This window comes from Phasianus colchicus, chromosome 3, assembly GCF_987193195.1.
Source record: "Phasianus colchicus chromosome 3, bPhaCol1.hap1.1, whole genome shotgun sequence".
In the NCBI taxonomy this organism is placed as follows: domain Eukaryota; kingdom Metazoa; phylum Chordata; class Aves; order Galliformes; family Phasianidae; genus Phasianus; species Phasianus colchicus.
Window position 1 is genome coordinate 49,132,667 of NC_143438.1, and position 27,634 is coordinate 49,160,300.

The 27,634-nt window shown below is 40.0% G+C and overlaps 2 protein-coding genes across 2 annotated transcripts in view; one reads left to right on the forward strand and one right to left on the reverse strand.

Annotated features, from left to right (window-relative positions):
• RMC1 (regulator of MON1-CCZ1) overlaps nt 1–192 on the forward strand; it is a 15,070-nt gene extending 14,878 nt beyond the window's left edge. The window contains exon 20 of the mRNA XM_031612942.2: nt 15–192. Coding sequence (XP_031468802.2) covers nt 15–94 — 80 coding nt within the window. The 3' untranslated portion in view covers nt 95–192. The remainder of the gene's footprint in view (nt 1–14) is intronic.
• NPC1 (NPC intracellular cholesterol transporter 1) lies at nt 100–27,634 on the reverse strand. The gene is made up of 25 exons (XM_031612941.2): nt 27,407–27,634; nt 20,873–20,995; nt 19,534–19,640; nt 18,746–18,921; nt 17,711–17,878; nt 16,820–17,069; nt 14,571–14,647; nt 12,938–13,308; nt 12,313–12,539; nt 11,664–11,764; nt 10,630–10,732; nt 10,211–10,400; nt 9,646–9,828; nt 8,788–8,902; nt 8,126–8,253; nt 7,893–8,033; nt 7,320–7,409; nt 7,021–7,211; nt 6,151–6,266; nt 5,477–5,606; nt 4,474–4,674; nt 3,375–3,606; nt 2,258–2,371; nt 1,347–1,509; nt 100–715 (listed from the first exon to the last, which is right to left on the reverse strand). The coding sequence occupies exons 1-25, from the start codon at nt 27,488–27,490 to the stop codon at nt 633–635; spliced, it is 3,864 nt and encodes a 1,287-aa protein (XP_031468801.2). The 5' UTR covers nt 27,491–27,634; the 3' UTR covers nt 100–632.

Here is a 27,634-nt window from a genome sequence, read left to right on the forward strand (position 1 = left end):
TGTTTTTCTCTTAGGTGAGCACTGTGAAGAACACGTCACCTTCTTCAAACAAGTATTTGGAGAACAAGCTCTTATGAAGCCCACAACATTCTGAAACCCTTTTCCATTGGAATGTATAAACTTAATTTATTGCATTTAAGTAGAGATTTTTGAACTACAAAATTGCTATTTTATAATAAAGTATATACAAGACATTTTGGCAAATTGTACTAAAAAATATTACAACTTGTGATGGCTTCCCCCCTAAAAATAGAGACAAAAATTGCATTGACCTGCATTTAAAATTAGTGTCAGTGGTTGAGCAGTCCACTCTCATACAAAACAGCTATTCAACTTGCAATGCAGCTGGTTTAAGTTTCTAGAAGAGATGCAACCTCTTGAAAACAGAAGTGTTTTAGTAATCTTAACACATCTAGGTTTAGTAATAATACTGTTACATGAGCCACACGTAGCATTTCCTGAGTTTAAAGCCGTGTCCAAAGCTGCAGCTGCTATCTCCTAGTTGAATCTGTGCAGGAGTTGAGTCAGTGGTGGTTACAGTGTGATAGTCATAGAACACTGCTGAGCTTCAGTTCTTAAGAGGAGTTGGGCCTAAGCCACAGTTCATAGAGTCCACTGAACACTGTTAAAAACTAGAAGTAGAGGAGTCTCTCTCGTTCTGTGCCTCTAGACCTCTCCTGTGCAGCACGAGTTTTAGCTTTATTTACTGATGGACCTGAGCAAAAGAAAACAGTGTCACTCCAAAGTCTCAACATTACAGCATATCAGTCAGCAGCTGCCCACAGGAACCATCCAAGACCTTAGTCCTCTTCGTCCAGCTTAACACTGAGAAGTCTTCAGCTGCATGCTTGTGTTCAGCTGGTAATAGCTGCAGCAAGGGCAATAGCTAACAGGACAAGGATTTGCTGGACTTACTGAGGAAGTTAAGAAGTCATCGCATGAACTTCCAGATTCAAGGAAGACAGCATTTAGGCCTTCCTAATTGTGACATGAGATCGCTCACAAATGGAACCACATCCCACAACAGGTTTGTAGCTTCCCCCCATCATCATGTGTCACAGTTTGACAGCTGTGCCACATGTGCCTAGGCAGACAACTCCATTAACAATGGTGCAGAGCAAGCACACTGTACAGACTGGTTGCTTCAGTTTAACATGCCTGTAACAGCATACTGCCAGTCAGTCCTCTTAATTTAAGGGATCTGGCTGCTTGCATGACAGAGGCAGATTCAAGTATTGCCTTTTAATTTTGCAATCCATTTCATTTAGCTATAAAAAAGTATCTACAGGTAGCTAGATGTTTTTGTGTTAAGTAAGTGCACTTAAGAATAGACTGTTAGATCTTACCTATATAACTAAGCAGAACTGGAAGAAATATTAGTCCATGTGTTGCTCCCAGCAGAACCATAGCTAGATACATCCTGAAGTAGAATATCTTGAAGATCTGAGACTTGGAAAAAGCCAGTACTACAATTCCTCCAAATTTGGTTAGTGTGATTCCACTGAAGACCTGTTGATTAAAAAGCAGTTATCACTTATTTATGAAAACAACAGTTTTTGCTGAAAATGCTTATGTCATTTGAGGTTCCCAGATACAGTGTACCAGCTTCCCTGTTAATCTTTAGAACCGAGAGCCCTACTCAAGAGAGGCATCCACCTGCTAGCCCTAACTTGATGCCACAGGCTTGGTTCAATATGGTACCAAACTGGTATCTGTACAGCCAAACCATTCTAGTTTGATTTTGATTTCAGACAGTTATATACTAAATACAGCCATTACTTGAGGTGACTTACACTTAGCGAAGTGGGTCAAGTATATCCAGCACTAGAACAACTTGTTCCAACCACATCCAGGGTGCTATCATAAAACTAAGTGAGACAACAGTAATAGTCTGCTTATATTCTCAAAGCTCCAATGCCATCCCCTACTCAGGACCTTTCCCAGTCACCTCCCAGCATTTGGTAGAGAAGCACATACAACTTCAGTGGGACAACTCAATTACTCTACCAGTTCAGCTCAAACTTTTAGCTCCCTTTTCTAATGCTAGGTAGTATTAATATCAAGTTAACATAAAGTTAATCAAGTCTTGATCAACCCTATTACTTGCAGAAGTTTAGGTTGAGTCTTCAGCAAATTTTGGTCATTTATTTTCCCCTAAAGAAGCAAGGCCAGCTTTATGACTTGATGATATTGACATAGTCTGAAGTTCCAGCTTAGCTACTCCTTTTCCCCCTCTATACAGTAGATGTGTACTTACTGAACTGCCCATGTGAGACAGAGCTTCTTCTGCACGCTCCACTCTACTGCCCTTAGTACTAACAGTGAATGCTCTTGTCACGTGGCTGCAGAATTCCACAGCAATGCCACAGCTCTAGATGGCAAAAGAAAGACACCGACTTAGATGAGCATGTTGATAGTAACGTCTGTTCTCAGAACTCTAGACAGGCTATAAAAGTACGGGCTCTAAATGAGTTTCCACAGCTGAACTTGCCACTGGAAGCTACAAATTCAGCATTAGTTTTTGTCACTAAAGGCTTTTGAGTGCTGTACAGCACCAGTCATTACTAAGCAGGGAATCTGATTAAACAAATCACAACATGGAGTGTTTTTAAGAGTTCAGAAGTTGCTTGATGTTGAAGGAAGCCAAACTCAGCAGCAAATGCTGAGTCTGGTAATCAATTTCTAGACTCTAGTTGCAGTAGCATGGCTTTACAGTAAATGAGTATATACATACACTATTGGATATCATAAGGTTAGGGAGTTTAAAACTTAAGGATTATTATTTTTTAAGAGGAAATTAATGATTTACTACAGTGAACAGCTGGCAAATGCTACTTATACAGCAGGTAGACTGGATGAATATACACCTAGTCGTAACATGGGACAAGTTTACTTTCTCATTCTCAGACGAGTCAAGAACTTCTGAAAGCAAGGTCAGCTGCAGCTCTGACAGCACTCAGCTATTGAAGTTCTACAGCGTTTCACCAAGGGACTTGCTGACCAAGTTATTTCATCCACTTCTTTAGGAACAATATTGATGCTAGCCCAAAACAGATCTGCTCTGCAGAGCCAGAATGAATACAGTAGAAACCTTAACACTTAACCCTATATATCCTTAACAGGCACAAACACCTCCAGAAGATGTTTGCCTAAGCAATTCTACAGCAACAGCTGTGTTACAGATGCAGTATAACTTACAGTTTGCTGTATTTATACTAGGTTTATTTGACAAGCTACTTCTGTAGCCCATCCAGAAGGATTAAGATGGTCCTACTACAGTCCAAGTGCATCAGTTTTGTGGGGAAATACTCAGTGTCATGATATTGATAACTTTTTAATACTTGGAAACAGAAACAAGTGTTTTGTTAACTCACCATGACAAGATTTACTAATGAAACTGCATTCAAGCTGATGCCCCAGAGCCACATCACTCCAAACATGTTGACGATTATCATAGCAATAGTTACTGTAACCACAACAGCAGCCCATATTTCAAATCCAAGCAGCACAGCTGTCACCAAAAATATTGATCCCAAGGAGATGCAGAGGTTAAAGATGGCATCATTCACAATTGTCAAATATTGTTCATAGAAGACATAAAACACACTGTGGAAAGAACAGATTCTTTAATTAGGCATCCTACTTGCAAAGAACAGAACTGTTTCTGCACAAATCCATGTTATTTGCAGACTTCAAAACTGTTCTTAATCCCCCTTGTATTAATTCCATCATATGACATCCACAATGGATGTGCTTTAAATTGTACTTTAAAGCACTAAGTGAATATTTAACAAAGCTGTTTAAGTGGTCAGTATCTACTGTCATTTGCTATTTGTATACAGGGTTTTCTGGTCTTAAGACTTGAAGACAAGAACCTTGGAAAAAAACTACACCTGTTAGATGGAGCTAACAAGATTGCATGATCTGCATTGCTTAAATTAGTGAGATCGATACTGATTTTAGGAGTACCTCAAGAGTACTGTTTAACTTCTGTCCAACTAGAAACAAGAAATATACTACAGAAGTCATCTACTACAGAAAAGAGGATGCTCATACTGGATTAGCTTCTGTGATAATGGGAACTGGCATTCCAGTGTCAGTAGTCACTCCCGTGGAACATCAGATAAAGTTCAACTGAAGTTTGAAGTCAGTACACTCTATTATAACTTGCTACTATTCAGGGCAACACATCTGCTTAAGTTAGTATAGCCACAGGAGCCTAGTATGGAAGCTAGAAGAAGCCCGAGTTGAGGCTTGAGCTATATCTTTAGTGAAAGACAAGCTTCTTGATTTGTTAGTTATCAAACGCAGTGAAGAAAGATATTGCTGGACACAAATTACATTTCACCTACAATCTGTGGCTTTCTTAGACAAAACAGAAAACTTGGATTTCTAAGATGTCAGTCAGTAACTTGGTTGTAGAAATCAATTATGCCCCTTAACATACTTCTTGCAAAAGTGTTTTAAGCATACCTGTAAGGAAACACACGATAGTTCTTCTCTTTGATGCCCATGGTTTCAGTGATGTTGTCTGCTATGTTCCGAGCTTTCTTCATAGCATCAATATAGTCAGATGATTTTTTCAGGACAGTATGGTATGTCATAAAATAAGTAGCCCCAACATCAGTTTTATTGTTTATCAAGTCAACAGCAGAGCTATATGCAGCATGTCCTCTGTATTAACAGAATTTTACATGTCAATGAACACTAACAGCATCCTGGGGTGCATTAAAAAGAACACAGCCAACAGGTTGAGGGAGGTGATCCTTCTACTCTACTCTGCCTTAGCGAGGCCATATTTAGAATACTGGTGTCCAGTTCCAGGCTCCCCAGTTCAAAAAAAAGACGACAAGAATCTCCTGTCTTTGTGGCCTGGTGGAGGGCCTCAAAGATAAAAGGCTTGAAGCATCTTCCATGCAAGGAAAGACTGAGTAAGTTAGGGAAAAGAAGGGAGGGAGGTCTGATTAACATTAATGATATCTAAAGGGAGGTGGGAGGCAAATGGATGGAGGCCAGGCTATTGTCAGTGGTGTAAAGCAACAGGATAAAGAGCAATGGCCTAAAACTTGAGCATAGTCTGTTCCATACTAACACGTAGAAGAACTTCCTTATGCTAAGGGTGAAGGAGCACTGGAATAGGTTGCCCAGAGGAATTGTGGAGTCGTCTTCTATGGAGATATTCAATACCACTCTGGACACATCTGTGCAACCTATTGCAGGGAACCTGCTTTAGCAGGGGGGTTGGACTTGATGATCTCTTGATGTTCCTTCCAACCCCTGCAATTCTGTGATCCACTATAGCTATATAACACATCATTTTTATAAAATTACGTCTCAAAAAATCATATAAACAGGTGAGATTTAAGTGGCTTATATTTTTTAAAGGAACACTGAATACCCACACAGAAGAGTCACACTTCCAGAGCAAACATCTTTGACATCAGTCTACAATAGAAATGTGGAATAGGGCACTTACCCTTTGCCACATTTAGGATTAGGGTTGTCAGACAGGAACATTGGCAAAAATGTCATGAAGTCTTCACCCTGTGGTCTTTGCTTGCCTTCTTGAGTCAGTGGTCGACAACGAGTGCAGGATGGATCTGTGACTGCAGAAATACAGAAGATGGTTGGAGGTTGACTATGGGTTAAAATATTCTTTGTTTTAACACTACTAGCTTCTGATTTGCAATAATACCAGATACAAATCCATAAAAAGCATTTCTTTGGAGCGTACAACTGAACAGGCCCACAATTCTGCATTAAATTTAGTCATAGGTGTTTTTTATTCCTACTAAGACAAGGTCCATAAGACAACTGTTATTTACTTCTTCATCATCTACATCAAAACCAGTAAGAATTATATCAAACTGCAGGATCTGAACAAAAATGGGTAGTAAGCTTTTGCTGGTTTCATTACGGCACATAACAATCCAAATTATTTTTGGAATGGTAATCCCATTGACCATCTAGATGGTCAATCTTCAACCAGCAGCATGCCAGTACAAAATAGTTAAAGATCACTCAAACAGCTGTTCAAACAACTTAGAGGGCAACTCCAGAGGCTTCTACTCACACGAAGGAAAACTGTTCACCTGACTCATACCACAAAACATTTTGTGAACACCCTATCAATGAGATGAATGGTAGTACCTGAAGCATTGCAGAACTGTCCTGTAGTATTGTAGACTCTGCAACAGGATGATTGTGGCTTCACCCAGTCAAAATAGTCATCAATCCAGGATGATGGGGCATAGCCTATCCTCGTGCTAACAAAATAACATACTTGTTATGGAATGAAATATTAAATCACCAACGTTTGATTTTTCCAGTGCTAATTTATTCTTTCAGTTCATTAGGATCCAAGCTCCTTACCTTACCACATAGTCCTCTACTCCAGTACCTCACCTAAGAACTAGTTTTGCTTGTTAATAGGGCAGCTAGAAAACAGCAGGAACTTCTTTTGAGTTCCACAGCCAGTCGCAACACTCTATACCCCTTGCCCACTTCACATTTCATCCTCTCCCAGCTATCACTGCCTTTTTCGTCAAGGACTCATTTAATTAGGAAGAAAGAAAACCTCTGAACTACAGCAAAATGGATTCAGAAGAAACTTCTTTCATTTACACTAACTGCTGTGATCCAAATGCACTTTCCATTTACAGATGCCAAAATATTGCAGATTTGTTGGTCTGGTTTATCCACATTTACAATCTAAGCTTTCCTAGGTTTCACTTTCACGGGCAACTACACTAAGAGGGCTTCATGAGTTTTTCCTACAACACTTCATGATTCCTCAAAGGATCATCAAGGCCCTTTTCCAAATCCAAGTATGTCAGTATGTCCTATTAGTTCAGACAGGATTCAGCTTCATCTAGAAGACCTCCCACAGCTTCTTCCCTTCCCTCCCCACCATAAACCTCAATATTAAGTGAGTACTATAGTGCCAGTTGTACAATAAACAGCTGAATCTAAACAGACACACTGGTCAGCTACATCTCTTACTTAGCATGAAATACTTACTAGCTACCAATTTCTGCAGCATTGAAGACTTGCTGGACAAGTGAATCATTATTACATCCCGTTCCACCACACACCATGTTTTGCCCTTCCAGAGAGGTGTAGTTGTGCCCTTCTTCCAGAACAAAGTAGACAGGAGGACCTGCGTGCATGTATTTGCTGAGCTGTTTGAAGTAATTCACTACGTAGGAATCCTTAAAGAGAAAGCTTTCAGTTACTGTTACAGAATCTTGAGGTAGCACAAGACTTCAAGCTTCAATTTCAGCTTCAAATTGAAGAGCAGAGACAGTCTTAAGACTTACATCTGGCATTGAAAGAGACTGATCGAGTCCAATCTCTACATTGTGTATCACTGCTGTACTGAATGACAGAACACCCACAAACAAGGCAATCTGCAAAGAAAGCAGATTCAGGAAGTGAGAACTGCATAAAAACAACAAGCAATAAAGTTCTAGAATTTACTACGTCAATATCAATACAAAAAGGCTCTAGCTTAAGCGTGCTACCCAGGCTTAGTAGAACAGTAGCAGTAAAACTTAAGATGACAAAAGAGACTGATTCCCTAAAGAAGGATTTACACACAGAAGGCAACAGCAAAAAAATACGCTGAACTCCTTCTGTAAATAAGCACAGTAACTTCAAACTGAGCCAGACATTGTTTTCCAGCAATAGCAAGACCTTAATAGCAACACCCTAATAAAGTGCAGAGGTACTCTTGCAGGTAGGAGATCTCATTCCAATACTAACACTGGAATAAAAGAAATGGTAGAATTTTGTTTTGTTGCACTGAAGATATTTCTTCAGTATAGAACTTTCAGACACAGCATTCTTGCTCAGGTTTAGATGGCTGCTTACTGTAAATACAGTATACATACCACTATTGGTCTCATCCAATCCTTAAGCAGATATGGAGAATACAGGTTTTTGAAGAACAGAAATAAGATGCTCTCGGAGCGTTGGACTCCCCCCATTTCTTCACTGCCTTTGATGCAACACAGAATATCTAGTCTATTCCTCTGGAAATAAATTGCAAAGTAAGCTGGTTTTAGTACAGTTCTGCAGAACATGACATCTCTATCATACAGAAGTTACAGGCATTTGTACTCACCTCTTGGCGCCTAATATCCAAGCCCAGGAGACTTACAAAGCAGGTGACTTGAAGGATAAAATCTATGAGCACAGCCATTCCAGCAAACAGGGAGAACGTGCGAACTGCTGGCATGGTAGACAGTGTCCCTGAAAAGTGAGCCAGTTTAACAAGTAAGTTCCCTCTCCTCTTGAGAACCAATAGCAAATTACATTAGATGTAAGCCAAATTCACTGCGAGACAGGGCTGATTTACACTTGAAGGGTGCCAGCATAAGATATGCTTCCAACACACTGAGGGTGAATCTCAAATAAATTCTATCACAGGGGCATCTTTTTTCCAAGCAGTGGAAAGATCACTGAGTGCAATGAAAGCATCAGTCTGATATTTGGTTTGTTTCCAGCACCAAATTTTCAGTTGCACTGACAATACAGTACAAAGCTCCAGCCTTTTAATCAAAAATACATTCTGAACCTGTTAAGTTCTTCATACAGAACGTGACCTCACTGTGCCAGTCTTAGAGCCACCTCCAGCTGAGGAGCTAAATGTGATTATAGCAACGAAAAAGTGAAGCTAAAACTTCCTCTAGAACTTCTGCTCTTTTTATGTTTTAGTTTTGCAGTTATTCTTAGAATATGCAAGTACGATGCAACTTCTGTAACATTTGAAGATAAGGGCTTTACCTAAGAAGAATGCCACAGTTTCAGAAAAAGATGAGAGAAACATGCTAGGTGCCACATCTCCCAGGACTCTGCCAATCTGTTTATCAAGAGTTTCACCCTCAAGACGCTCATCTCTCTGTTTTGAGAGAGAATAAATTGTTAAGTTCCATGATTCCTAATAAGTTATTTTATATGGCTTTAAATATCCAGATATCCCAGATTATCATAGTTATACAACATCTATTAATGCTGCTTGGATAAGTTGATTTTCTAATACAAGTACAGCATGAACACTTCCCTCACTCCCCCCTTGTTGCCTTACTACAATATTGTAAGTTACATTTGAGGCAAATTCAGTGCTTCAGCCAAAATCACACATTTGCCAAAAGCAGCACCATGGTTGGAGTGTTGGCTTGTTTTTTTTTTAAGCACATTAGCAAGCCTGTTAAGTTGGAAATCAGATTACGCACCCACTAAATATTATCATCAAAAGTTGACAGTGTGAGCATATAGTTTAGTAAACGATCACTGCTCACAATGCACTAAAATATTAAAACAGTGCAAGAGTTCTACAACTTACCAAGGGAGATGTTAAAAATTCATTGATATATCCCTAGGTGCATACTAGAAGCCAGATCAAACAAGTTTAGTATCAATCAGTAGCTAAGCGTGAGTAAAAGTTTTAAGTTCATTCTAGGAAGGGTGAACAGCAATTACATATAATCCTGGCTTTTTTTCAGGCTACTAGATACCCAATGAGAATCTAGAGTTGTTCACGTTGGGCTGAGCACTGAAGACTTTCTACTCTACAGTAATGTAATTCAAAAAAATAAGAAATAAACATTTAAAAAACTGCACATAATACAAAATAATGAATACCTGAAGTGTCTGGACTATAATAAAAATGTTGTCCACCCCAATAGCCAGCACCAAGAAGGGAATAACTTCTGCCACAATCAGTGTCACTGGGACTCCAAAGTAACTGAAAATGCCTATGGAACATGCCACTGAGCTCAGGACAATCAGGATGCCTGCAATGCCCAGGGAGATCTTTGAATCCACCTAGAAAAGTTTTTTAATTAAAAAAGTTTTAATAACCGTTAGCCAAACCAGCATCGCCACATAAGAGACTATAGCAAAGACAGAAAAAACACATTCTTCTGTAGGATGTAGTTCTGTTCTGTAAGAAGCTTACTTCTCTGGTTCTTTTGAAGAGCCAGAGTACTTAAACCTGGAGCTACAAGCCTTAAAAGTTTATGATACCAAATGAAAATAGATCTAGTCGAGGCTACAAAGCGTAAGTGAATTGTCAAGTATAACAAGACAATGCTTCCTCCAAAGAGGACTCAATGCTTTCTGACAAGATGAAACAAGTGTTCAGCAAAATGATCTGGAAAGCTATTTAAAACTAAAGAGTTTAGAGAAATGAGAACAACAAACATACCAGCAGCCTTCCCCAGCTCTGGATATGTCCCAGAGCTATGGAGATATACACAAACATTACAATGTAGCTTATTAGAACAGTGCTGACATCGCTCCTGCTTTCACGATTGATTTCATCTTCAATGCTCCGTTCAGCAGAAAATGATATAGTCAAATTTGGATTATCATAGTTCTTCAAAAAGTTAATAAACCTAAAAAAAGGGAAGAGTCAGTCATACTTAAAGAATAAATAAAATGTATCAGATGAAGGGAATCTCATGACCAGTAATTGTCAATCCTTTACATGTTATACTGCTTCTCAAAACATCCCTGTAGTTAGACCAATAAACTGCCAGTGCAGGACAGCTGTTTTACATGCATTTATGTTTAAAAGTTGCTTTAATTTTTGTATACATTTCAGAATACAAGAAGGCTACTTACTCTTTTTCCCATGCCAGGGCTTTCATTATCTTCTTCGAGTCATTGTAGTAGTTATTAACAGGAAGAGTAATAACAAGAGCAGTAGCATTATTATAGTTATCACCTGAAGAATAGAAAAAAGTACCAGGCATTATAAAATTGAATTCACATTCTAGCATAGACAGGTGTAATTAGGTTTTAAGGTGTACTGTCCAAAGCAATCCCACCACTAGAATTCCACTGAATGTAATCTTTTCAATCACAATGAATGCTCAAAGACGTTACTGAAAAAGAAATGAGTTGGTAAGCATTCTGGATTGCACTGTAAAAGTAATCGGTCATTATTTATCACATTCATGGTATCCCAGCATTAAAACGCTGCATGGTTAGACAAGGTGTTGTTATTTAACTAGTGCTTATGACTTAATCTGGTAAGAAACCAGATGCAGTTCTCCATGTTATACTCTTGCATGCTTAGCATTTACTCAAAGCATATAAAAACAATCTTCAGTTAATCATGTGCTTGACTTTAATAGCTGTTTCACACATTTGACATATCCAGTTAAACACAATTTGATAGACAAGTTGCTTGAACAAAATTCAGGCTTTCTAATAGTCCTGGAAGAGCTTCCTTTGCAATCTTTACCTGTTCTTAGCTGCTTTTTCAGATCAGTGATGCAACTATCTCAGAAGTAAGATACATGCACATCCTTGAATGTCAACTTGAGATACTTCACATCTACTTTCTTGAAACTAGAGATCCTCAAGCAGGCTCAAAGCAGACTGCACATTCACAAGCTTATTAACAGGACAAGTTTCAGTCAGACCGCTTGCATTTGTCACTTCTGAAATTGTCTGCCTTCATCCTCAGCACTGGCCTACTAGCAGGTCAGTTAAAATATCCTTCCTTACTTGAAGTTTAGCAAAAAAAAAAAATCAAAGTTTCTCAGGAGTTCTTTTGAACAGTCACATCAATAAGAATGCAAGTTTAGCACTGAAGACAGCAAGCAAGAATGTACTGAAGATTTTAACTGTAACACTGTTTTGTCACTTACCATCATATCCTCCTAACACCAGCCATGGAAAGACAGGTCCACCAAATGCTCCTAAGCAAGGATCGTGAAGCAAACTTGTGTCATTCAGTGATGCTGGAGCCCTAAAGAGATGACCAGCAATAATTATCAGCTTACACTTAGCAAGTGAAGCACAGTACCACCAGACAAGAGAAGTAAGAAGCTGATGTTTTACAACTGTCCAAAAGGAAATAAGATAAACAGCTAGTGATGCATTGTCCTTATACTATGTTTACTTTAAATTTAATTAGTTTTTAAAATGTCTTCTAAGCTTTTATGGAAAGGATTGGCTTCTACCTCACTATAAACTTAAATGAAAGCTTAGCACACGTTTTCTCCATCAGAATTCTATTTATCAGAAGCGTTTGAAACATGCTTTAAGTAAACCACAGCTAGTGTCTGTACCAAACCAAAATTAGCCTGAAACCTGAACAAAATAACTCCTGCTGAAGTACTAGGTAGAGAAATAATAAGACAAACACTACACTGATCTGTACTTTAACATAGTATTGTGGAATGAAAAAGGAGTAAGTAGTTCAAGGAGTTGGCAAGAACTAGCTAGTTATGTCTGCCAGCATGAGAAGAATTCAGCTTGTCTACAGTTTGAAAGACACCTAATCATACTGCTTACCGAACACAATATAAGAAGTGAGTGTGATAGTCAGCATAGACAAAGAACTCATCCCCCACAGTGTGATCTAGAACAGAATGACTGTTTTGGAAGTAGTTGAGTACACTCAATATAGTGCAGTTGTTGTTGTAGGGAGCAAGAGGAGCCACACAAATGTCTTTCAGCATTACAGTTTCATTGTCAAAAGACGCAACGATGTTCACAATAGCATCTTGCAAATCAAGCACCTGAAAAAAAAAATAATTGAAGTCCTTGTAAGAAAAATTCTTTCTTTTGCTAGTCTTATATGTGTGCTGTATTTCTAGAAGTTTCCAAAGGCAATGGCAAAAGTCAATAGGAGTGCAAAACTAAGTCGCTCTTACTTTGCTGTTCACATTAAAATTGCTGCATGTTTAAATTAGCCTGCAAGTTTACCTTGAACAGAAGATAAGATGCAAGGCTTTCAGAAAAAAAGCTTTCATAGTAAGGATTACAGCAAATAAGGATTTTATAGCATGATTTCTGATGTACCTGGAGATAACTACAGAACATTTGGCTAGACACATCACCTTACAGATGAAAGACAACTCCTTACAATTACACCTGTTAGCAGCATTTGGGTTTTTGCTTTTGAAGTCCTAGTTACCTGATGGAGAATATCTTTGTTGAGTGGAGGTCCAAAAGGCACATCTGCTCCTGATGGGTACGGTGAATAGATGTCTGGACGGCTGTTTGGGGCTTGAATAATAAGTTGTTCAGTACGAAAGAAAGGCCCAAAGTGTTTGTCAAAGTATTCCTTCTCCTTGCGGGCTTGGCTGCTTGGAGCTGACCAGAGATCTACAGGGTTTGTAGTTGCTTTAATATATACAAAGCCTGAACAGCACATAGCAATAAAGACCACAGAGAAGAGGATAACTGGACGTGGATTTCTGACACAGAAAGCACCCCATGATGTAAATGTCATCCTTAGGCCATTCTCAAACCTTTCACCAAGCCTCTCACCACAGGTAATTTTCCCTGTAAGAAGTAAATAGGGAATGTCTGAGTAATCAGTATAACAGCATTTCCTTAAAACACATTGAAACAGTCAGGATTTTACATAAGCACTGGAAGAAGCATTTACACTGACAGTCAGATCCAGGGATTAACCTTTTACTGAGGTCAAGGGGCAGAGGCCAGCTCATAATTACATTGCTTCTTCTAATGCAAGAAGATAAAGAACTCTAGAACTTCATAGAAGTATTACTACACCCATAACCTGTGCAGCAAGGGCTTCTGGCATCCAGTAAAATGGAGTTAAGTACTATTGCAAACCTAAAGCAATACTAGGCAAACAATTTGTTGTGGTTTCGTGATTTTTTTGTTGCCAGTATTCCACATCAGAACATCATGTGGACCAGTGGGAGTTAACGAGTTAATGTTCTGGTTTTTTACTTTATTTTAAGAGGATTATATAGAGGACTAAGGATCTTTATGTTCCTTGGAACATACTGGACCCTCTTTAAGCTCCTTGTATTCTGTTCCAGATTGGCACACTGTATAGTCAGTTAAGGGCACTGATGGAGATACCTGTCTGGTTCCTATACATCCTGGCTAATCTAACAGACAACATGATGTTTGGACTGGCTTCCAGGTGTTTTTCCCAGTACCTTATGCATGTTCAGGGTGCCAGCTTAGGTACAGTGCTATCAGTCTCTCTGCATATATTCTCTGCAATAGGATTTTACATTATGTGGAGGAAGCTTTCCCCAAAGCCAGAGAATGTGGAGTGGCAGGGAATTTGGAGAGGTTTAGGACAGAGACTAGAAGCATGGAGACCCCTGGTGTCTTGGGATTTTACTCTTGAACACCTGTGGGACCCTGAGGAACTAAGTGAGTATTTGGGTAAGGGATGGTGCAGCTCAGAAAGATCTGAGGAGGAACAGCTTATTTGGGGCTTAGCTTGTGCTTATAGAGCTCTATATAATACTATCGTGGAGAGAGAGAGTTTCCAAAGTGAGATCTGAACCAAAAGGTAGCCTCCAAGTCAGTCTTGATCAATCGCAAGAAGCACCAGTATCAATGTCAGTTGCCCCTGTGGAAGGCCAGAAATGGAAACGGGTGTCTCACGTTTAGAACAGAAAGAAGAGGCAGAGGCAATAAAGAAAGATCCAATTTAAATATAGTACTTTAGGAATGGATTATATGGGCTAGCAAAGCTAAACGTCTCGAGTCTACCCATAGAAGTAGATGAATTTAAGCCAATTTCAATAAATCTGATGCTTTCATCCAAGACATACCATTATCACGATGAGAGTTCACAGAAAAGGCTACATTACTGTCAATCGGTGTATACTCAGAGACAAAATGCCGCCTCCTGTAAGAGAAAAAGACTGTGTTACCATAATTCCACAAGATTCCTTGCATACGTACAGCAGAAATAGTTTCCAATGCTAGTAGTAAATTGGGCATATGACTCGTCCAGAAAGCACTGATATCTTCTTCCTTCCATCCCCAGTCAGTCAAGTTGACTGAGTTGTCCTGCTAATGTTATCACTCTGCTATAATCATTTTAAGGAGGTTCTCTCTGCTGTGAATGCTACTGGTGTTCTAAACTTCACATAGAGAACATATTCTTGCTCCGAGCTGGAAAAACATAAGACACCTGACAAGACTGTAGTCTGTTCAGAAGGATTAAAAGAGCTTGATCCCCAGCAAGAGACATCCACATCAGAAATATTTGACTTCAGTAATAGCTTAAGTTACATGTACTCAGGCTAGCAAAATAGCAAAGCAAAGCAAGAAGAAAAAGCATTCTTCTTCTGTCCTGAAGGCAGGGAACACTTATAGTTGACCTATATTGCTTATCGTCTTATCTAATACCTAGAGCAGGAGAAAAGCACTACACTTTCTTCATAGCAATCTCATCAATAGGCATCCAAATTAGGGACAGGTATTTTTGTCTATAAACCAGACATATCAAATACTCTCACTATTTCAGTGATGTTGTTTAACAAGTTTACCGGACAAAACTAGGAAGCATGGCATAAGTTTGTTATACACACTTGTCCTTGTACATGGAGATTCAAATCTTATTACACAGTAATTTTAGCTTCTTAGTCGTAACTGAACAACATTAAAGTTGCACTGAAAAACACAACCCTGCTTAAGGACATTAGGTAGGTGAGCCCTCTGGAAAATGCTATCAGGAAATATTAATAGGCTTCCACTGCTCAGGATGGCTAGTGCAGCCACACCAAAGCATTTCTAACCACAGGTGCTTCTGTTCTTACTAGAGACATTGTATAGCATAGAGAAGCTGCTTGCTATACATTACTTCACAAAATGCTATAATCACAGGAAGCTCAGTGTTAGTATTTTCAGAACAGGATGATAGAGAAAAAGCAGCCAAGCAGCACTATCTGTATTAGGGCAGCGATTGTTTTGGTACAGGCATTAGTCTAAACATACATTCCAGTTAGTCTGCTATAGCTGCACGTGGCCACCAATATCTGATATTGCTGTCTCCCAGTGATCGTGAGTTGAGTTTCTGCAAGTTAATTATCTTCAAGAAACTTTCATTTCAGTGATTCTCCACCCAGCCACATGACTTGACAAAGTAGGGTAGGAAGAGTACAAACACTTTGTTTCATATGTAACAATAGCCAGAAGTACAGAGGTCTTAATGAAACAGCATTTGTGGCAAACAGGCCTCTCCATCACTGGAATTTTCTAGCTCACTTCTATTACTTCATGAACAACATATTTGAGGAAAAGAACAGGATAGCACTTTACTTACATACATGGAGGCTCTCTTGTAGCACATTTGACTTAGCTAAAAATGTGTACTTCAGGATTAATAAAAATATGGAGCCCCTTAAAACTGTTTAGAGCATCAAGAACAGTTCAACAGTGAGAAGAATGAGCTTGTTTAAATGCAGTTGCTGTAGCAAAGATATTAGTGGACTAATCTGGTTTTGAGCATTTGTAAGTATGCGTATATGTAAGTGAAGCCTCTTGGCTTCTAGAGTTTGACATGTGATTGTAGCTTACTTCACTCCTGGAAGCAGTTCTTTGATATCTTAATTGATACCATCCAAAAAAATGATACAGGTCAAGTGAGACTTTACTCCTTACCACAAAAGCCTCAAGTCAACCAGGGGAAGCAAAAACATGCATTTCCTCAGATTTTCATAAGCATGAACTCAAGTATCAAGTCTTATGTAACTGCATGTGGCCACCAATATCAGATACTGCTCTCTCCCAGTAACTGTGAATTGAGTTCCATAATTATATTATGCAAGTTGAAAGTTAGCCCACTTGGTCCTGAGCTAGGCAGCATATGAAAGATTCATATCAGCTAAAAACTTCTCTATTCACTTTCTATAACATACATTTTAGTATTAGAACAGCCTCTGCAAGCATAAGCATCTGCCATACAACACAGCTTTAGGCTGGGTGATCCCAGAAGCATAAGCTTTCTGTACAAGGCAAAGCTTCCATAGAAAAAGCAAGTTATTTTCAGAGCTGTACGTCTTAAGTATTTTACCTGTAACACCAGACTCCAAAAACTAGAGCAAAAAATACAAGTAGAAACCCCATGTAAGAGATCCACATGATGATATACACAGCATCCAAACCAAATAAAAGCCAAGGAACAGGTGATGGAGGGGGCTGAGGTTTTGGACCACAAACAATTGAACAGTCTTGACAGCTGCACGGTCCTGTTGAATCATCCACAGACTCATTACAGCCTTTGGTAGCATTGTTCATAGGATTCATTCCATGGACAGGAACATCTATGAAATACCAAAGTCACACATACAGAGTCAGTTTACTACAGGGTAAAAAAAAAAAAGTAGTTTTACAATACAGTCTTCGTAGCTTAATGAATGAACCCTTTACATGACAGTCCCCTTCGTAAGCAGTAGCTTTTCTCAGTCCTGTAGCAGATAAAACTATTGCCTTCCTGCATGCAGGCACTAACTCCTTAGATACATATACCTAGTAATCACGTTTTTAGAACACTTTAATCTGAAGAACTAACAAGCACTCTTACCATCCCTAGCAACAAGCTGTCATGCATCTCTTGCCCCGATCTGTTCAGACTGAGAAATAGAACAACTTCCTTATAAAAACCATGAAAGATCAGGGTATTGCCCTGGATTTCCAAACAATACAAACTACCCAGTTTTTCAAGATCAGTCCATCTCTCAGTGAGTTATAGGCATCTACAGTAATAAGTTGAATAGAAAGCAATTACGACTTTCAAGCAAAAAAAAAAAAAATAATAAGATTCAGCTTAGGTTACATTGCTTTGAAAGCCTGACTGTGGATAGTCAGCACTGGGTGGCCATTTGATGAGTTAGCATACTGACTACAGCATACAGCCTCTGACAGAAGAGTCACAGCCAATTCTTATTTTTTCTGCCTTTTTTACCTGAAAAGATAGGAATAATGCTGAAAGGAGTTTGTCCATTATCCTTACTAAACATGTACTCAATCCAGTTGGTAGCATTGCAGTCCTTGGCATCCTTTCCACACAGCAGCCCCAATGCCTTAACATTACTTGATGGAGCCTCAACATCCCTGCAGGCATTATACATTTCTAGAAAGAATGTATGAAGACAGAAGTCATTAAATCAGTATTAGCACTTGAGCAAGCATTCTGAATTTGGGAACTAAGTGAAGACTCATCAAGTTCAAAGAAAATGCTTATAGCTTTCAAGAGGAAACATCGTAAGATAGCAACGTAATGCTTTCAGCTTTATTTACAGCGATCAAGGTTACAGTGTTTTGCTACAGCTATCTTAACTTAAGTAGGCCAGCTGCATCTGCACTGCATTACCAGAACCTTCTTTATTAGATCATGTTCCTTCTAACAATATGAAGTGTCTCTTTTGGAAGAGGTTATGACTGAGACAATACTTTTGACCCCTAGGCCATAAGTCTCTTTTAAATGCCTCAAGTTATTTACAGGTCACTGTACAAAAAACAAGAAGAGACAAAATTAATTCTTCACGTTTGCTATAAAACTAAAATATAGACTACACCACTTGTTTTTAAGAAAGATACTTGCATTTGACAAGAGACTGTAATAGTACATTTCACAGTGGTATGATTTATATGCCTCAGAAATAAGGTAATCCACAGTACAAACTTCATATTGGTGAGTTTCAATATTAGGCATGCATGTGATACTCAGAAACAATTTTCCTTTCCTGAAGATAAAGTCATCAATGTTATCAGCAATTAAAAAAAATCACAGACTTTCAGTCTCAGCTGATCCTTCAAAAACACAAGTGTCAGCACTCGCTTCCTATCAAATATAGATGTTTCAATGGAGACCTACTGGCATCTATTTGATGCCTTGTACTACAAAAGACAGTTGTCCCCTGTTCACCTCCCAGCATATCCTGAAAGAGGCTTGTTCCTGTTACCTTGATAAAAGTGCATCAGCACATCATTTACTCACCATTTGCAAAGCGTTCTCCGATGAAGTACTGCAGCTCTGTAATGCTACTCTTGTTTTCTTTTGAAACTGGATCATAATAAGGTATGGTGCTTGTAACATTCAAAAACTCAGACTGATTTGGACTGCAAGTCAGTTCACAGAAGAGGTTAATCAAGTTGTAGAAACATGATGGACACCTGGGTAGGAAAGTTAATGAACAGCAATCAGATTAAGAGGTAAAAATGAAGCACATCTGATTTGACTTACACACCAACTGTAAACATTCTGTCAGTGATAAAACAAAGCACTTAAAGTCTTTATTTAATATATTAATATATAAAAATTGAATACACTTACATAAGAAGTAGTTATCAGAACAACAACTGGTGCTTAAAGTTGTTTCGTATTCTTCAGTCAGAAGTATCAACATTACTTACCAGAAAATTCTATCTACCTCAGATAGCTGCTACAAGCAGCAGTGGACAAGAAATTAAAAAAAACTTAGCTGCTGCTACTAGGAAGGCTGAACAGTACTCTGTCATCCTCTTCTGAAGATGACTTCAATACAAATGCAGTAACTCAAAACAAACTAAATTAGCATTTATGCTACCAACTCACTCAGTCCAGACTGTAAGAAATTGCTTCACAGAGTTAAAGCTTCCTGACAGAGATAAGAAAGTCTTTCCAAGAGCTCCCTGCAATAAGCCTTAAAATGAAATTACCACGTCAACAGTTCACTTCAACTGAAGTGTCCTGATGTGCTTTCTAATTTTAAAAAGCTCTAGCTGCTTTGCTATTCATTAGCATACCTGGAAAGAAACTGCAGAGGCAGCTGCAAGTTGTTTTTCAAAGTCTGAAGCTGAAGGAAATCACAGCAAGTACTAACATTGCCAAAGAATAAACCTGGACAGAGTTCCTAAAATATAAACAATACTGAGATTAACACAACGGAAGAAAGGAAAAGCACACTTAAGATCTCAAAACTCATTAAAGTTTTATTTCAGCACATTGCAGAAGATAATTGTTGTTGTGGGAGATGAATGAAAGAATCAGTCCAGCCAGTAAGATTCGTTAGAGAATACGGACAGAAGAATCATTTGTATTATTCAGGGTATCATTTCCTTTAAGAAGCTCTTTCAGATGATCTTTAGTCACCAGGGTCTATATATAGAATGATAATCGTATTCAAGAGTCCACCAGTAAGAGGACAAACACATTTACCCAACTCTGAAGTATTCCTGCAGCTTATCCTTCAATGCATGTCCTGAACAGCATCAAATTCTCAAGTCTCAGAAGACAAGCCACTAAGCAGAGTCACCAATTACATGGAAGAACTATTTAATGTCCAGTTTATAGAAAAGAAATGCATTTATTTTAACACTAGTGTCATCCATACATTTCTTGTATGTTATTCAGTCCTCCAAAAGTGTAACACAGTCAGCTCACCTACATATTTAATTTGTTACTGCTGACTGCCATGCCATTACTTAGTAGTTATTCCACACTAAGGCTGCGAATCACCACGTGCCAGAAGACAAGTCTGGCAATATCACCCTATGTTATGCATCAAATCCAGAAAGTATTTTAACTTCAGTTTTGTTCATTTTGGAAACAAAAACCCCAATAGGGAAACACCGTCTAATACTAGGCACAGCTATAGAAACAAAACTTGGACAAGGTTTGCTCCATTTGAATGACTGGTGTCAGTTACTGCCTTCCTAATTAAGGAAGGAATCAGAACAATTATCTGCCAGAATAGAATTTTAGTCTTATTTAGACAAAAGACATAACTGATAAACATCACAAATCAGAGTCCTAAAAACAGACTGAGGAGTGCGAGTGCGCAAAGCAGTGAGAAAATAAGCAGGAAAGTGCAGCATTCCTCTATTTAGAATTTTGTTTGTGAAAGTTTGTATGTAGATCACATGGTTTGGAGGCATCTCATATACCTGAATAGAAACAGCAGTCTATCACCTTCACACAGCTGGGCCTACAAGCTAGATCTGAGAAATGAGAGAATCAATGTTTACCTTCCAACCAAGTGAAAATTAGATAGCTAAAAGTCACAGTGCAGGTCCAATAAAACCCAAAACAGAACTCTCAAGTACAAGAGAATTACTTTTCAGTGGATGTACAGAAGCAACTCACCTGCATCAAGTCATAGCCATCCTTCGGTAGAGCTATAGGTGGTCCATCATAAGCACAGTTGTATCTCTTGTCTCCAGATGCAATTCCACATTCTCCGTACCAGACACACTGTTGTGGAAGTACCTAAATCAACATAAGGAAACTGATTAACAGCAAGGAATAATTAGTTTTTCAGCTGCTAGACAGTTTGCACGTTACTATTCCAACAGCTGTTCGTAGTCCAGATTAGATAACTTCTTGTAATTCAGATACATGTGCTACAGAAAGCATCGATCGAGAAAAGCACGTATTGACATGGCATGTATGAACACAGCGTTGTATCTCCAGCTCAGCATTCCACCCCTCTCTGCCCAGCCACTGACAGCATAATTCTTAAGTGCTAGAGTTACTGAAGCAAAACCTAAAGCAATATTTGCAAAGCATTCCCAAATAAGAGGGAAAAAACAGTTTCTTCATGTAGAACAACACATGTGATTAGTGGGTTAAACTTATTTCAGTGTGAGTCAGTGAACATGAAGAGAAGTACATTATTCACATGTAATATTTTCAGTTCTCCCTACAACCTTTTAGTCCTTCTTGCAAATCCATCCACTAGTTGACAGATTCAGAGGAAGTAACAGCATAAGAGGATTCCAAAACAGGACTTCACAGCTCTGCATTCACCACAGAATGTCATTTATTGCATGAAACTGAAGGGATGCCCTCCATTAACACTTGTGGACAAAAACATGCCGCATCCAAACAGGGAAGGCCAAGCAGCATTCTAGAAATCCCTAGGTCTGGAGATAACTGAAAAATTCAAATCAGTTCTTTATTGTAGGCATAAAATGAAGGAAATTGAAAGCGCAGAATTGCACCTTGAATGCATTGCATTTTTTGTTCAGTGGTGCTTGTACTGAGACATCTGAATTACCAGATCAGAGTATTTATTCTTAAAATTAAAACCTTTAAGAATGAATGCAACAACACACTGTTTATAGTGAAAGCTTCAGAACAGCTCCAGAGTTTTGCTGAACACCTGGGCTGCAAGCAGAATGTGGACTGCATAAACATTTACTGTGTTTCTGCAAGCACACAAGCATCAGAAGACTGCATGGTACGGTTTTAAAGATAACTGACCTATTTTTATCTCCTGAACAACCTTGACTTCACATCTGTAGAAACACCATATGCTTATACAGCAAGGACAGACTGCTGAGCTGCGCGCTTGACCATGAATAAAACTGTTTACTGACCAGGGGGCCCCTGAAAGGCTGCATTCATCATATCCTAAATCTACCTAAGATTACAATAGTGCTTCCACAGCATCCATTTCTATGCTGAATCACACCAAATTCTTTGTAAAAGCATACTAGTAATTGGATTCTTGTGACTCAAACATCTGTTACCTGAGCTTGTTAGTTTCCCCCTTTAACTTAACTTAGGAAACACAGCCCAAACTCAAGTCACTCACTGTAAACCAGTGGTTCAGAATTCAGCCTGAGTACCACACATCCAGACTGCTACTTCATTTCTCTACTTAAGCATTTCTTCTAGCTAGATCTGTAGCCAGCTGTTAAGCATTCCCATATTCTTATATACAAGCTGGCATGCATCCCTTAAAAAGGACACTTCTAGACACTAGATGTTTAACATCCAGCATAAGCCAAGAAGCTAAATCACAATAACAACTTGGAGACTGCCCATAGAAACACACTGTATATTCATTTCATGCATAATGAAATTCACAGTGTCTAAGCTTACATCGAACTATGTTTGAAGTCTTCAACTCAGCCCCTGCTTACTTGCATCTATATAGACCAGTTTATTAGCAACTAGATTGCTACAGAAAGAAGACTTGTGTGTGTGCACCAACGTCAGAAGCAACTGAATCACCTCCTCAAGAAGCAAAGATTCACTACCATTCTTAGGAAAGGGCGAAGATTTGAGCTGCTTACTACCACCAGTGAGGACTGGATTGGGCATTTCTTGTATCTCATGCAGATCTTCACATTTAGTTTAGAATGGTTTGCAATCATACCTCAAAACATCTTCTGTGCTGCACCAAGTCTGTGAATTTAACACATCTTGGTTTTTAAATTTCACAGAACTCAACATCCTCTTTCTGAAGAGACTTAACTTCTTCTAAAGTGGAAAACTTCACATCACTATTAACACAGAAATCTTAAGGTTTTCAGTGGGGGCACTTCTACAGTAGGAAGCTTTGCTTTAGCAACACATCAGGCAGACTGGTAAGTTCTGCTGCTTTTACCAATGTTATCTCTATTTTAAGTTATCAATTCCTTGGTTATAACTACACGGGCACAACAAAATCAAATACAGATTGTATTATAGACACTACATGATAACAAATTCACCTGTAAGCCCTTCTACTATCATTTCCAGGATGAAACAAAGCAGCTTCCTTGCACACGAGGTCATGCAACAAGAAGCATTCAGCTAAACACATAAGAAAATAAAGCAAGACAAGGTATTTTGGCTTAGTGGCAGATTATACTTGTAACTTGAAGATACAACTTAAAGCCCCATTACTGAATTTTGAGACAGATAAAACTTACAGTGGAAAAAACCAACACACTTCCCTCAGACTTTTGGCCTGTATAGAGAAGGTGAATGTGTCAGTTACTTGTAATACATCACTTAGACCTAGAACTGTAACTTATAAAACTTCATTCTACTTCAGTGTAAACATAGTCCAATTCCAGTGAATAGATACTCATGATGTGACCCAGCAGGACCTCACTAAAAGGAGTTTGAATTACCTCCTTGGACTGATAGGGCTCCGGTGTTACCTGATTTACAAGAACTGGGTCAGTATGCATAAAAGCCAATCAAATCATTTGAAGTCATCAGATAAAGTCAGCAACACAGCTCACAGCAGCGGCAATTTAACAACATGCTCACCTCTGAGTCAGCTACAAAGTACAGGAGAGGGCTGGGCTCCTGGTTTTCAGAGAGCAAGCAGGGATACTACTAGTCATTAAATAACTACTTTAGCACTGATAAGATAGAGCTGAAAGTTCTTTCCCCGAAGCCCTGTAACAGAGGGTAAGTCAGAATAAATACTTTGTTCTCTCCACTCTTCCAGAGTGGCATTCTTTCACAGGTAGGAAAGGATACAGATGAGTAACTGTTATAGTAAATAAGTCACAGGGAACAAAGTTACTGCTTGGAGAGTCAGGCTTCCAAATAACTTCTTCAATTATACATAAATATGCAAAAGTTCCCCTCGTCCCAGGACACAACAAGATATGCCATACTGAACTAAATTCCCTTCTAAACAATGCAAGATACTCCAGAAAGCTCCACTGCAAGTATTTGGGAAGACCACATCAAGTCCTCAGTGTCTTGAAATGAGACTTCCATGAGTACTTTTCCAAGCAACAGAAAGTTAGCTTTGAATTAAAGCCGTTTCTTCCTGCCCCCAGCAGAGTTCAGATACTACCTGTCACTACCACTATCCTCCCATATACCCAGAGCTGAGAAAAATAAGTTCCTACTTCTGATAGAACTATTCTGTCTAAAGAGAAGCTTCTCCTCAGGTCTGGGCTTCAGGGATCCCAATAACAAACTTGCACACAAGCACATATTAGCATTCCATGACTATCAGCAACACTCTACACAGGTTCTGCTACAACTTCCCTGTTCCCAGGCATTATCATTTGTTTGTAACAGAACTGGCATTTCAACAGATCATAAACACATTTACTTTGGTCCAAGTTTCTTCAACAGTATGTTGAAACAAATCCATAACCTTCAACGCTTCCAGAAACATTAGCCATCAGCAATGATGTCTGCTGTGAAGCAGACAAAGAACAACAACATCCCTGTATACAGAAACAGAGACTACTTGTAACACTGCAAATTCCAGAAGACAAAAGAACTTTGTTTGGCTCCCCAAACTAAGATCGCTAATGTACAGAAAAGGCAGCAGCATCAGGTACAGCTGTTTCCCCTTTCTTCATCTAACATAGCACATTTGAGATATTATGTGGCAAGACAAGCAATTCCAAAGAATAACATACTTCCCCCTCTACCTCCATTAATATCTAGTCCATATCACCCTTAATAGTGGATATGATGCCCTGGCTCAAAGAACTGAATTCTAGGGGAACATGGTACTATGCCATCTTTAATAAATGTACTATTGGCTTATGGAGGCAGGTGACCAGGTTAAGTCCATAAATCTGCCCACTATCTGACAGCTCTCCCTATCAGAAGGTCCCTGGACTAAAAAAAAAAAAAAAATTTAAAGGGTTCTAGTTCTTACACTGTCTTTTCCAGTACTCTGTACAGAAGCAACCAATCCAGAGACAAGCCCAGTCAGCTAGGTTCCTCTTGTACCTTTGCTCACGGGTAAGTGACTGTTCCCCTCTAGAAGGAAAAATAATTAGGTACTACTGGTCAGGCAAAGCAAGTCCTAGCTCTGGAGTTACCCAAGCACATTGCAGGAAAATGATAGTCCAGTAGGAAGAGAAAGCTGCAGTAATTATGGTAGTTGAGTATCTGGGGAAGCAGGCTGGTGTTAACTGACAATGGCTTGATTTTATTGGCGGAAAGAGACAGATGCACTACTGCGTGCACAGTCTGAAAGCACAAGGCCCTAACAGCACTGGCACAAGAAAATATCTGTGATGCCCTGCAGAGGAACAGTAACAATACCTAGATGGAGTGTTTTGGCTACTGGCAGGTCAAGCACTGTTCCACTCATTTACCTTAGTCATCTCTCCGCTCTTAAGACACCTTCATCACTTTCCATCCAGAATGACAACGAACAAGTCATTCCTGATCTTCCAGGAAGCATCTACTCTTACCATCCTGTTGTGAAGTTATGCTGCCATCCCTGACATGCAGGTTCCTTCACAGAGACCTTCCCACCATAGGCCACACGCAAAACTGCAGGTCACCTGACAAGGCTGGGACTGAACGGCATCAGCCACTAATGTCCACCAGTAAGGATTTCAGAAACATTTAAGTTAATCTGACCTTGTAGCTTGGGATCCCAGTTATTGACGGGAAACAAGTGTCCAGCCTTGCTTAACCACTAATTGATAGCCTGTGTTTTGGTATAATTGCCAACTGCATCAGTTGACATTAAACACACAAAATACCATCTAGAATATTAAGAAGTTGATAAGAGAACGAGAATTTAAGAGGCTTGGTATTCTTTACTCCTTAACTTAAAGAACAGCAAGAAACAGCATTCAAAAAACAGGAATAAAAGAGCCAAGACTCTCAATGCAGCTCTTAGGTGGGTAGTTAGCTCCCAGCCAGCAGCAAGTTACCTGACACAAGTTTGGCCCACATCACAACTGAAAGCATGAAAACATTTTACCACCATGCTTGAGAGGGAATGAGTTAACCTTCAGAAAGTTTCTCTACTGCAAGCAAGCACTATACAGGTACAGCCTAGTTGAAGGTCTAGCATCTCTTTGAGAGTTATCAAGGTCTACTTTGTAGAATGTTAGATGTAAACAACATATAACAGCAAAGATTTCAAGACAAGTTTGTTTCCATTCCCCTACTCCGCCACTCTAATTTTGCCTTCTTACATTAGGCATACAGGCTTCAGTCTTGTAAAATCACTTGGTCATGTTAACTTCTCATAAACCACAAAGCCACATCCCCTACGAGATCCTTCTGCAATGGAACTTATTTCACACTCCTGGTGGGAGGAGGATGTCGAACTATAGAAAAACAGCATCTCTTTGGTCCTGCACCTGCACGCTTCATCCCTATGTTGTTCAGTATGTCCTTCCAAAACCATTACAGGAAGGAGTGCTTGGAAGGTGCAAAGTCTATCAGCTACCCACCTGGAGACCACGAGTCACTGATGACCAACCAGCTTCTCTGGAAGAAGGAGTTTCTTGCTTTCTGCTCAATCTCCAAGGAGGAGCAGAGGCTGCTACCACAGGAGACCCTCAGCACACACAGGGTGACCAACCTGGCAGCTTAAAGCGAGCTCGGTATAAACCCTGACTTCGTGCATTTCTAAGTCAGTTAGAGAAGATAAAGATGACACTGAGGTGTACGAGATACTCTGTTTCTCCAGAGGAAAGCAGAGCATCTCACTGCTGCCTGGAACAACGAGGCAAACAAACTGACGGAGAAAGGAATTAAGGTGTCCCCACCCCACCCCAGAGCAATCTAGCAAAGGAATTCCAACTCGGAGCAGACAGAAGCAGGCCTCACAGGGAGCCGCCACCTTCCGCAGTAAACACTCGCAGCAAGCCGCGCCAGGCACCGGTGACACTCGCAACACTGCGCGGGCATGTGACTGCACGGCTACTCACACGCACCCGGCATTGCATAACAGGGCGCATCGCGGCAGCCAGCACCCGGACAGCTGCCGCTTTCTGCAGCAGAGCGCAAAGCTCGCTCAGCCCGCACGGCTCAGCGGCGCTTGCAGCCGGGCCCCCAGGCCAACCGCAGCCACGCACCCGGAGGTGACACCGCGCAGCCCAGCCGCCAACGCCCCACGGCCTCTCCGACTCCAGCCGAACCAGCGCTACTCCCCCCCCCGTACCCCCATACCTGTGCTGGGGACAGCAGCAGCAGGAGGAGAAAGACGAGCAGGCGGCGGGTGCCCGGCCCGGGGCTGCCTTGCGGGCCCCCCATGGCGACGCAGCAGCGGGCGACAGCGAAGAGAGACAGAAGGGAGAGAGAGAGAGAGAGAGAGACGGCCGCGCAGGTCCGGAAGGGCCGCTCCCGCCAGGCCGGGCGGTGCTACAATCCCGCCGTGGGGCCGCTTCCAGCCCGCCG